This window comes from Sinocyclocheilus anshuiensis, unplaced genomic scaffold (genome assembly GCF_001515605.1).
Source record: "Sinocyclocheilus anshuiensis isolate Anshui unplaced genomic scaffold, SAMN03320099.WGS_v1.1 scaffold183, whole genome shotgun sequence".
NCBI classification, from domain to species: domain Eukaryota; kingdom Metazoa; phylum Chordata; class Actinopteri; order Cypriniformes; family Cyprinidae; genus Sinocyclocheilus; species Sinocyclocheilus anshuiensis.
Window position 1 is genome coordinate 1,045,698 of NW_015548309.1, and position 12,187 is coordinate 1,057,884.

Below are 12,187 nucleotides of genomic sequence, written 5' to 3' on the forward strand. Positions count from 1 at the left end.
CAGTTTTATGAATAAATCAGAAAAGTAGCTTTTTCTTCATTCAACAAAAATGCATGGTGATTGAAGTTCAGTTGCAACATTTATAATGTGAGTAAAAACTCATGCTCAGAATTATGTGAAATATGAATATTATAATTGATAGTTGTAAAAATAAATTTTAAATATTAAAATAGTTAATTATAATAAATAATAAAGTATTGATTACCTGACATAAAAGACGATATCAACTGGTTGTTAATCATTTCTGCACACGTGTTTGCAGCCCTGGCAGTCCTGTACAGAGAGAGCCGAGTCCTCCTGCTGTGTCTCGAGGGCCCAAGCGACGGCTGTACAGTGCGGTGCCTGGCCGAACCTTCATCGCTGTCAGCTCCCACAATCCACAGGGCGAGGGTGAGATCACACTCAACCGAGGAGAGAGGGTCAAAGGTCAGTCAGCCAGCTTCTCTGTTCAAGATGCAGCAAAAATAAATAAATAAATAAAATAATCACATTATTTTTATGCTGGAGGTTGCTACAGTTTGTGGCATTCTGAATAGTTCTTCAGCTATGGGCTCTTTTGGCCCTGTGGACTTTTAAAAATTCTCTAGTCTATTGAATGTGTCTACTCTGTGTTCAGAAGTGAATATACATGCATTACAGGAGAATTGAACCATCATGAACAAATTAGAAATAAAATGGCCAACTGTCTTGCAGAAGCTAGCTGTTTGTTTTTTTCCTATATACTCACAAAAAATATTTTGACAAAATTATGGATTGATTGGAAATTATGCAAAATCTTAAAGGGGTCATATGATGCTGCTAAAAAGAACATTATTTTGATATTTATACTTGAAGGCATTCGAAAAGTAACAAAACTAAATGAAGACTTGGTAAAAAGTGCCTACGAAGACAGATTTAATGTAATCTTCAAGTAACTAAATGAATAAAAAAATAAAAAAGTTAGTTTTAATATCTGGGACAAGAAATGCCTGCAGTTGAATAAACATCCATCCAGGTAAATATACCAAATACAGCATAAAACGGTTTATACGTGTCTCCACCAGTGCTAAGCATAGGTGAAGGTGGATTCTGGGAAGGCTCAGTTAAAGGACGAACTGGCTGGTTTCCTGCTCACTGTGTAGAGGAAGTCCAGATGAGACAATATGACCCCCGACTAGGTCAGTGTGCATATACACACACACAACTGCATTCAGAAGCATTATTTGAAAGTATTCTGCAGTTTAACGTTCAGATCTTATTGTTATTGATGTGGCCACTCATCTTTTTCTCAGAGACAAGAGAGGATCGCACCAAGAGACTTTTTAGGCACTACACTGTTGGCTCCTATGACAACTATACCTCTTACAGGTATACACACACACACACACACACACACACACACATACATATACACATAGACCTACTGTATATATGTATATATACAGAGAGAGAGAGAGAGATACATGTGCACAGTATACATACTGCAGAAATAATATGAGTAGTGTATTATGCCTTTCCAACCATTGCCTTTCTCTCTCCTTCATCGTGAATAAACAAAATATGGTGCCAGTGTTGGGGATTATGGGTATATGGGTATGGGAGGGGGAATCTATGAAGACAGTGAGTTCTGGCAGTGCAGCACATCTGACTATTGATTTCTATAAATTCACAGTGATTATGTTATAGAAGAAAAAAGTGCAACGTTGCAGAAGAGAGACAGCGAAGGATTTGGCTTTGTGCTTCGGGGAGCTAAAGGTCTGAAACACACACACACACACACACACACACACACACACACACACACACACACACACGTATGCATGTTAGCATGAATAAAATTCACATGCAAATGCAGTAATTAAATCCTCTCTCTTGTCAGCTGAGACACCCATAGAAGAGTTCACACCAACTCCTGCTTTTCCTGCCCTGCAATACCTGGAGTCTGTGGACCTGGAAGGGGTGGCGTGGAGGGCAGGGTTAAGGACGGGAGATTTCCTCATTGAGGTTAAAAAATACTTTTGATTTATACACACACAGACACAACTTTTTCTTTGCTAAAGCAGTGATTTTCAAACCATATTTTCAAAAACTGGCCTAAATTAATAATTGTAATTAACAAAAAGCAAACACATTTAATTATTTGACAAATCTTGGAAATCTCATACGTCACCAGAGTTGTCTGCCATTTGATTAAAAATGACAAGCTCAATTCTTAAAAAAAATTAAACATGCAGGGATGAATCATTCATAATAAGATCAATAGCATGCATTTAGAAAATAGATTGGGTGAATTTCAATTTCATGCTGACTTTTTTAGACTGAAGAATGTCATCATGCTTCTGCTGGGTTTCTACCGGCTATGTGTTACATCTTTCTCTAATTCTCCGCACATTTGTCAGGTAAATGGGGTGAGCGTAGTAAAGGTGGGACATAGGCAGGTGGTATCACTGATTCGACAAGGTGGAAGTCGGCTAGTAATGAAGGTGGTGTCGGTCACGCGCAAGCCTGACACTGGAGATGTCATCCGCAAGAAAGGTTCTTGTCCTCAACTTCATTAATGCATGCAGACTATGCTTTTTTTTTTATTTGACTGGATGTCAAGATTTAGAGAATCCTGCTAAATTTAAATATTACATTTCTTGTTCTTCCTGATAATTAATTAGCCCCACCACCACCCAAGAGAGACGCAAGCACCAGCCTGACCCTGCGCTCAAAAAGCATGACTTCAGAACTGGAGGAGCTGGGTAAGACAGATGCTCTTATAAATAAACACAGATGCAAACAACATCTTGTGTTATGCTAGGTCTCAGATGAGTTAAAACAGATGTTATCATTATCTTCGAGGGCACGGTACATGTTGGAACGTTTTTTTTCCCCAGTAACACTAATGGAGAAATGCATGCAAATTAATGTCTTTTCTTTCCGTGAGAATGATACAGCAGTGCAAGGAGTGTGGATGATTGTGCAGTGATAGCTTTGCTCATTCATTGCTAATGAAAAGTGACCATCAAATACTCAATCTATGAGCTAAATCAGGAACTATAGATTTGTCCTTCTTGTCCACAAGCGTCAAGGAGAAGGAGGGGAGGTAAGATATAAAACCAGTCTCACGTTGATGATGTCCTTTACTGGTTCTATATGCTGATTAGCATGTAATGTCATGGATGGATTTATCTAACCTGTTTATTTAGCTTGTGTGTTGTTAAATGTGACTGCGAAAAAATTGTAAAGTCAAAGTATGTATATGTGTTTGTTTTTCTTTTTGTGGATTGTAGACAGCTATTATGTATGTGTTTTGTACTGTATTTGTGGCTGTATATTTGTTTTAGTGTTCCTTCAGACTATGTATATTATACACATGGGATCTGTGTACTTGTATTTTATGGTGCACTTGGTGACTGTGATTGGTCTTCTGTGATTTGATCAGAGGAAGGACTGGAATATTGGTCAAGAATGTGTATTAAGTGTTTCGGTATGTGTGTGGATCTGTGTGTATCCCTCACAGAGAAGTTGGATGAGATGTTGAGTTCACCCAAAGAACCGGCTGTAGTGATGAGGCCACGTCCTGCGGAAACGGACTCCAGAGCAGCCACTGTGAAACAGAGACCAACAAGTCGCCGCATCACACAGGCTGAGATCAATGTGAGTGTAATACACATAAACATGCAACATTTTTAAAAATGGTGTACTTTTAAAGGTGTTTTTAATATATTATAATAATATAAAAGTTATAATTATGTTTTTATTGAAACAAAATACAAGAGCCCTTGTTATACATGGCAATATGTATTTTCTGACATACATTCTGGCCAGTATTTGATCATGTATTGTTTTTGTTTGTGTGTAGTCTCTGTTAGAGAGGCAGGGTTTGCCAGTAAGTTCAGGAGTGTCCTTGGCTGTGGACAAAAGTCACATGCAGCTGCCTCGGGGAATGTCAAGAACCAAGTCATTTGGTAATGTGTCATTTGGCACATACACAAATACAAACATTCACACAAATTCTCCTTTTTCAGAAACATAAACCAATTATATAAAAAGGGCTATTAAAACAATCAGAATTCTGAACTTTGTTCAAAACAATACGCCCACAGTCTCACCGAGAACTGTTTTATAGGTGCTCCTGAAGATGAAAGAATCTCAGCCCTGATTGGAGAGCATCGCTTTCCAAGAAGCTCCTCAATGACTGACAGCTTTAGACAAGATAGTATTCCACCCCCTCCACAGACAGCTCCTCCACCACCTCCAACTCCCTACTTCCTAGATTCAGGGCCACCTCCATCCTTTCTTCCACCTCCGCCCCCTTCTCGCGTTGCCAACCAGAGCCGTTCAAGCTTCCGCCCAGGGGCAGAGCCCAAACTCCATGGCCCAGTCACGACAGACCGCCAGCGAAAAACACGCTCCATGATCATTCTTCAGGATACCACTCATTTGCCAGTGGAGCCTGCCCCTATTGCAAGACCACAAACGCCTACCTCTGGAGTGGTTCCTACTGAACGTGGTCGTAGGCGTGGACCACTTGTGGAGAATCCATATGCTAACATAGGTCGTCTAAGTGCGGTCTATACTCCTTCCAAGCCCCAGCGTAGAAAGAGCCCATTAGTCAAACAAGGACCAGTTGAGGAGGGAGCCGCTGCTCAGACTACTAGAGACCCCTCTCCTTTGGGAGGGTCACGGATTCCCCATAGCAGCCGAGCAGAGCAGTTCCAACAGCAGGTTCTCTCGGAGCGAGCTAGAATCACACCTCCAGGGGCCCGACGCAGGACCAGTGTTTTTCTATCTGTAGAAGGGGGTGCGACAGAGCCACAGACAACCCCTTTACTTTCTCAGTCTCACTCCGTGGATGAGTTGGCTGAGTTGCCTCCACCTGCACCAATGCTTTCCCCTGGCCCACCACCAGGGGGCACCACTTTTATACACCCTCTAACAGGTCGACCACTGGATCCTTCCTCACCTCTAGCTCTTGCACTGGCTGCACGAGAACGTGCCCTTAGTGGCCGGAATACACCCACTCCTACACCTTCGCCCACACCTTCGCCCACTCAAGGTCGAGCAGTGGAAAGGCCAGAGACTGAAGGAGGAGCAACACCACCTGCTCCTCTCGAGGCACCTCCATCTAATTCCTGGAGAGACGAACCGGTCAGCATCACAGAAACAGCAAGCCAAGTGACTAGCGGTAGCCCTGGGTCTGGACGAAGCCTGGAAGAGACACTTGTCCCACCCAGCGTGCAAGGTGTCCAACCTGTGCTGATGGATACAGAACATACCCCACCAGCGGTCCCACCCACTCTACCTTCTCCTGCCCCTACCCTCTCAAATCTGACTGCTCGAAGTCTGACTATGAGCTCCGAGGAGGAAGCGGAGCCTTACACAGTGACACTTCCCCCTGCGTTGCTCTCGTCCAGTGATGAGGAAACCAGAGAGGAGCTTCGGAAGATAGGCCTCGTGCCACCCCCTCAACCCTTCGCTAATGGCCTTCTAATTAAAGAAACACCCAAAGCCACTCTAAGCATTTCACCTAGTGGATCACGGCCATCCATTGCAAAGACCTCCTCTGGAAAAGCAAGCGATTCTACGGCAGACTCTGGGGTTGAAGACCCACATATGGAGACCACCAGTACTGTTTCTACAGTCTCCAGCATGTCCACTTTGTCTTCAGAGAGCACAGACTCCACTCATGCTAGCAAACAACGTTCTGGGGTGGGGCGTGGTCGCCCCGCCCATCTCAGGGACCCACTGCTTAAACAGTCATCAGACAGTGAGCTGCTTCCACACCCACCCAGCACAGGCCCCAGCCGTCCACGCTACCTATTCCAAAGACGTTCCAAACTCTGGGGGGAGGACCCCCGGGCCCAAATGGGTGGGTCTGATGAAAGTCGGCCTGCTGCAATGGGGGCAGAGTTGCTAAGCAAAGACACTCATTCACTGGGGGAGGAGCCACCAATGGGAGCGCCTCTTGACCCCGGCAGGAGATCACCTGTGGGAGGTGCCAGGTAGGAAAGACCTGTTAAAAATTGTACCAACTTGACAACAGCAGCACATTTTGCACACCTGCATGAAACACAACACAACTTTCAATATCATTTAGCAATAAACCCACTTGACTTTTGACACCCTAAGCCACACACCTGGTTAAATTGCCTTTCCATAACACACATGTGTGTGTGTGTCTGTATGTCCTTGCAGATGTGAGGAGAATGGAGGAGAGAGTAAATCGTAGGTTTTTAGCTCTGTGGGTAAAAACAACTCCTTGTCTAACTAACTTTCACTAAACCCTTTACTGCAGCCGTTAATCAAGCTGCAAATGCTACTGTGGGCTTGTCTTAAAAGCTTATGGTAGTTCATTATGCAGTAACTGAGGCATTTCAGCTTCTATCTGTCCTTGCGCAACGAAACTGGAATTTTCAGTGTACCGCTGAGGGCCAATCAAATTGCTTTTTAATAAAAAGTAAATGAAAAATGTTGAATTTAAATTTAGTTTATATTGCTGCATTGATTTTGGTAAGTTTATTGCAGCAAGTTTCGGATGTTTACAAAATGAAAACCGAAAGCATGCTGTGGTGGAAATACTGTGAAATGCTAATGCACCAATTCTTTATACCCTTTCTGAGGACTCCAGTTTTATATTAACTGCTCTAACTGTTATTTTATTGCATTAAGTTCTCACTGCATGCTCTGCACTATTTAAATTTTCACAAACCGCAATGTTTACAGTATTGGATCCACATTCCTCTTCTCTCACATTAGCATCCCAGTAGTTTCCCAAAAGTACTGCAGTTAAAACTCTACCTTTGTTTACTTTTTTGCTTCAGCTACACCTTCCTCTTTTTGACTTGTCTTTTAGATTTTCACTGTCTCTCTCTCTCTCTTAGACTCTTTAGTAGTTTAGGGGAGCTTCACACCATCTCTCAGCGGAGTTACGGCACCACCTTCACAATCCGGCCTGGCAGCCGATACCCAGTGACCCGTAGGACTCCAAGCCCTGGAGCTACACCAGAACGGAGTGAACCGTTGGGGCCTGTCCGTACATTTGGCCCTCATCACCACCATCACACAATCCTCAAGTCTTCTAGTCTAAGTTTGCCCCAGGAGCCCAAGGAGGTACGTTTCGTCATGAGGAGCGCCAGTGCTCGAGCCCGCAGCCGTTCTCCATCCCCTTCTCCATGCGCCTCCCCCTGCCCTTCACCGGTACTGGGAGCCCCTCTCCTGGCCTTACGGCCATTCAGACAGCGCCCCCTAGCACTGTGGAGTAAGTTTGACGTTGGAGAGTGGCTAGAGAGTGTGGGACTAGGAGAACATCGTGCCTGCTTTTTGGAGCATGAGATTGAAGGCGCCCACCTGCCTGCACTGACCAAGGACGATCTGGCAGAGTTAGGGGTGACGCGGGTGGGGCACCGAATGAACATTGAACGTGCACTGAAGCAGTTGGTTGAGAGTTGAGGAGAGCCAAAATGCAAGATATAGTTCCATCACTAAATAAATAAAATTTTACTATTAATATTTCAAGTTATTCCGAAGTCTAACACCATTGATTCCAACCCACTTTATTTAGCATTGCACAGCCCTTATATAATATATATTTGACTCCCACAAAATCCACCATGTTTCTTCACTAGTTTGCCACCTACTAAGAGTAAAAATAACATGATGGACAGGAGTGTGGACCTACTGCGCAATATCTACTATTTACAGCTACAGGTCTAAGAAAATTTAACTGGCCATGTTTTTAACTGGGTCTTCTGCACAATAACAAATGATATAGCCATGTTCTACAATCAAATGATGATGATGAAGGTTTGACAAACATACAGACTGCTTTCACATTATCAGAGGAAGTTTAAGAATATCTTCACTGTCTGGATTTGTGTGCATTTCCTGCTTCCAGGAGAGAGACTTCTGAATTTTAGAAAGCAGCGTCAACTTGAATGCAAAGGAAAAGAGAAGTGCGGAAACCTCTTCTATAAGCAATGCCAATGCTTCCAAGTGCCCGGAATTTACAGTATGTTCACCGACCATTTTGCAACTCAACAGTAGATAGCCATGTTAATGGTGATTATAAGATGCGTTGCAGCAACTTGACTTGGCATGTGAATGCAACATGTCCAAGTAAGAAAGGATCTGACAATCTGCCCTAAACCAGGAGAATAAAACTTCTCCCAATACAAGTGTGGCCTTGAGGTAATACTGCCGCCATCTAAAATTTGTTAAAGATAGATATTTTCAGTCACTACATTCAATTTTATATGTATATGATATATATGGAGTTATATATTAAAAAAAAAAAAGAATGTATGAGAATAAGGTGAGATATACTTGTCTTATGCTCTGTGAGATTGTGTCATATTTGGTCTTACTTTCGATTTGTTATTTTATTTGCCAATTATCAACCAATACCCTAACATGAACGCAGTTACTCTTTTTCCCCATGGTATAACTTGTGATTTGTGAGTTATAAACATAATCTTTGGACTAGTTCATGGTCAGTTATTTAAGAATTTCATAATTACGGACAGACCTTTTTTGTCTATTATGAATAAATGCTCAGTACGATTGTATGTAGAATAACTGTTTCGTTTAAACAGGATTTGAAATACTATGGGTTGTAGGAATTTATTTGTTACCTTTTGTAAATGATAACTCCGCATCAGTCGATCATTTCATGCTGATCAATTTGTGAATTCAAGATGTAACAACGTTTCTTTGCCATGATCTATTTGGTTATGTATTGTGCAATTACTCATTTGGGATTTAATTCCTATCAAGTCTTCAGTTTAGAACAATATGAGCAGCATATGCTACCTAAGGGCTTTTAACAAAGAAATTAAATTGTTATTAAAAATGTTTTAATGCAGACTGCTAAACTGGTGAATTTGTCTGATCCCCAGTTATAGGCAAATCTACAATTTAAAGTAATAACGTGACACATCGCCAAAAACAAAGCTAGTGTTTATGGGCCTTAAAAAGCAGTGTGTCCCTGACCCTAATGACCTGTGAACATTTTCTGTTCCTAGTAAAAGTGTCAAATTTTTTTCTAGTACAACCAAATTACTAAAAGTAATCTAACTACATGCATATCTACTGTGAATATAGTTATTTTTCTCAATTTCTCATTTTAAAATCCCCAAGATTGTTATAAAATCAACCAAATGTTGAGATTATATTGTGTCAAAAAAATTATCTGGTAACTAGTTTGATTGGTTTGTCGTGTTTGGTAAGGTGGAACAGTAGGCGTTGCTGTGGTTTAAGTGCCAACAGAGGAGAAGAATCCTCACACTTGTCACTCCTCCGGTTGGTCAATTTGCACAAAGATGTGGGTGCTACTTTATAAGCCATCTGCATAAAATATTACTGTACTTCCCTCATCTGTCCCTGTCCTTCTCCCTCTCTTCCGATCCTCACTTTTACATTCTCAAACACAATTATGTAATTAATTACTGGTGTAAGAGAAGGGTGTCGCAGCCATGTTCTTTTAGTTTACCACTTTTAGGAGCCCTTTCTTCTGTTGTTGACTTTTTTCTTGTATACTTTGTTGGATGAAGTGATTTGAGGATCAAGCTTTTGGACATGTTTGCTTTAAAATGAGAAAATGTACACACAAATTTTATTTGACTTGTCTGTTATTAAAGATCATCTCTCAGGCTGTGGAGATTAATCGAATAATACATCATCTTCGGTGGAGAAAAAGAAGGGGGTTGGGGTTATTACTCTATACATTTTAGGATTTGTGTGTGAACAAAAAAAGAATGTATAAAAGTCGAGAATTTGGTTGTTAAAAGGACAGAGGTCCAATTTCTACAAATTAAGTAAACACTTGCTTTCTAAAATACCAACCAAGAGATAAAAGAAAACGACGGATTCTATAACAGCGCCTACTGAGACAGCCAAGGTTAAAACGTTAGGGAACAACATAGTAATTGAAAACCAGAGTAAATATAACAAATTCTAGAACTACATGGAAAAATGACAAGTTGACTAATATTCAGTGATAGTTCAGGTTGCATGTCTAACATGATTATATGCATTATTAGCTACAGAGATTATCTTTTATAATCCACTTAAAACATAAGTGTTTTTCAATTATGCACATTATGGGAGATGTCAACACTAGCTTGAGAGGTCAATCTTAAACTTAAAAAATTACATCATAGTCGGTGGTTTGTTTTTATGATGTTCACTTGTTTACTAAAAACACATGATCCATCATATTTACAATAATGATACTGAAATTTATGTTTAGAGGGGAGACTTCACAAAAAGGTCATAATTTAGCAGGTTTGAGGACACCATTGTCAGTGCTATTGAAAACAAGCATTTATACGATTGGACTTTTGACTCAAAACCTTTGGCTATTGACATATAGCCTTGTGACAACTGTCCCATGTGACAACTGACCTTGGTCTCCATAAAATGCTTAACAGACCAGTAACTCATATAGGCTACATTAATTTATCTTATATCTTATAATTTGTATTATGCAAGATATTATGCAATTATTAAACGAAAGGACTACTGGATTTCTTTGGGAGTCAAAGCTATAGGCCTAATTTCATGTTATACCCTCGGGTGTAAACAGATGTACACTGTAAGCAGTGGCGGTTCTATGGCGCCTGGGCGAACCACCCTTTCTGCAACCCTTAATGAAATTAATTTTACATACATTTTGCTATTTTTATATAAATGTATATATTAAAAAATTATTACAAATTAATTCAAATAAATAAATAAAAAATACTACCCCCCACCCCTGCCAAAACTGCACAACTGTACAGTAAAAACATTAATAAAGTGAGTGAAGTTACGTTTGTACAAAATCACATTATACTGTCTAAAAAGTAATGTTGTTGCCCTTGGTGTAATAACATAACATAAGTGATATTAGCCTATTTTAACGACAGATAACATTTATATTTTGCTCATTTCCCCTCTTCTTTTTTCCTAAATTGGGCTCCTGTTGGCTACATTTTGTTTTAAACTTGTTAGTTTTGTAATGTTCCTGTGCGGGCGCCCCGGTGCCGCCCATGACAAGATGCCGCCCTGGGTGGTTGCCCATGTCGCCCTTGCCTAAATCCGCCAATGACTGCAAGCCAGTGGCCGTCTATTGATAGTACATTCACGTTCATGACAGAGGAGGCTGGTTAATGTGTCACTGACATATGCTCTGAAAGAGTGCAGTGATTCGGACGGTCACCCGCTATTTACTCTGCAGTAAGACAAGGTAGGCTTGCTTTTACATTTGCTTACGTTTATCTCTGCAACCAGATGCTGGGTTTGAATATTAAGTAGACTTAGGCCTATGTTGATTTTAGACACAGAAAATAACACTTTTTTTTTTTTTTACACTTTTCTATGATCTCTGTAAACAGAATTTAAAACAAAATCGTTAATGTTAGCAGAAAACAAACTTTAAGTAGGCTAAATGAGAAATTGCGATACTGCTGTCTAATGGGAGGTTTGGTCATGTCCATCCATCACTTTCACTTTCAGTCTTGAATTTGCAAAAGGTTTTTTTTTGTTTTTTTGTTATTTACAATGTTATGTTTGCAATGTTTGTAGATCATTTATTTCTTACAGCTGCAGTGCACGGTGATTGGCCGAGATGCCAACTCCTCTAATCTCACATTTATTTCTATAAAAACAGGTTTTGGTATTTCCATTAATAGGCTATATCTATTGTTTTATCATTTAAAAAACCCCACAAACATCCCGACGAAACGCTTTTAAAATAGTGGTTTTATACTTCTTCCTTCACTATAAATGCTACATGGTTTGTTAAAAATAAAGTTATAAACATTTTAAACTGTTTAGCTGCAGTCATGTCTCTTGCATACAGCTGACAATTATAGCATGTGAATTATTATATTTATCAAATTGTAAATGGTGAAAGGTTCAATAGGCAAAACTTTACAATAAAGGTCTATTTCTTAACATTAACACACTGTAAAAAAAATTAATTAAGAGTGTGTTTTGCAAGAAAATACTATTTCAGTCTTCCTATTTCGAAAGTTCATATTTTATTTAATGTGTTACTTGCAGATTATTTGTGAAATTTACTAGGTTTTCCTGAGTGAATTTTTTTTCAGTGAGCTAACAATGAAAAACGCTTGTAAAACATTTATTATTCTTAATGCTTCAATATTGTAACGAATCAGTCCACTGAAGGCGAGCGTAGTGAGAACCCAAGTGCAGTTTTATTTACAGTGATTCAAACATC

The 12,187-nt window shown here is 40.2% G+C and overlaps 2 protein-coding genes and 1 long non-coding RNA gene across 7 annotated transcripts in view; 2 read left to right on the forward strand and 1 right to left on the reverse strand.

Moving 5' to 3' along the window:
- LOC107656300 (SH3 and multiple ankyrin repeat domains protein 3-like) overlaps window positions 1–9,610 on the forward strand; it is a 34,521-nt gene extending 24,911 nt beyond the window's left edge. Inside the window, exons 13-25 of one of the 4 annotated variants that reach the window (XM_016444070.1) lie at window positions 263–426; window positions 1,044–1,157; window positions 1,272–1,347; window positions 1,652–1,734; window positions 1,859–1,983; window positions 2,379–2,514; window positions 2,643–2,723; window positions 3,047–3,067; window positions 3,485–3,621; window positions 3,827–3,932; window positions 4,094–5,969; window positions 6,163–6,208; window positions 6,849–6,922. In XM_016444070.1, coding sequence (XP_016299556.1) covers window positions 263–426; window positions 1,044–1,157; window positions 1,272–1,347; window positions 1,652–1,734; window positions 1,859–1,983; window positions 2,379–2,514; window positions 2,643–2,723; window positions 3,047–3,067; window positions 3,485–3,621; window positions 3,827–3,932; window positions 4,094–5,969; window positions 6,163–6,196 — 2,953 coding nt within the window. In that variant the 3' untranslated portion in view covers window positions 6,197–6,208; window positions 6,849–6,922. Of the gene's footprint in view, window positions 1–262; window positions 427–1,043; window positions 1,158–1,271; window positions 1,348–1,651; window positions 1,735–1,858; window positions 1,984–2,378; window positions 2,515–2,642; window positions 2,724–3,046; window positions 3,068–3,484; window positions 3,622–3,826; window positions 3,933–4,093; window positions 5,970–6,162; window positions 6,213–6,848 lie in introns of all 4 variants that reach the window. The other 3 variants (XM_016444071.1, XM_016444068.1, XM_016444069.1) reach the window with 3 other exon arrangements.
- LOC107656305 (uncharacterized) overlaps window positions 366–12,187 on the reverse strand; it is a 20,695-nt gene continuing 8,873 nt past the window's right edge. Inside the window, exons 2-3 of the long non-coding RNA XR_001630551.1 lie at window positions 3,483–3,571; window positions 366–444 (exon numbers count right to left, since the gene is read on the reverse strand). This is a non-coding gene — a long non-coding RNA (uncharacterized LOC107656305). The remainder of the gene's footprint in view (window positions 445–3,482; window positions 3,572–12,187) is intronic.
- Window positions 11,112–12,187, forward strand: part of tymp (thymidine phosphorylase) — a 9,264-nt gene continuing 8,188 nt past the window's right edge. For both annotated transcript variants that reach the window (XM_016444073.1, XM_016444072.1), the window contains exon 1: window positions 11,112–11,191. The gene's annotated coding sequence lies outside the window, so the exon portion shown is untranslated. The remainder of the gene's footprint in view (window positions 11,192–12,187) is intronic.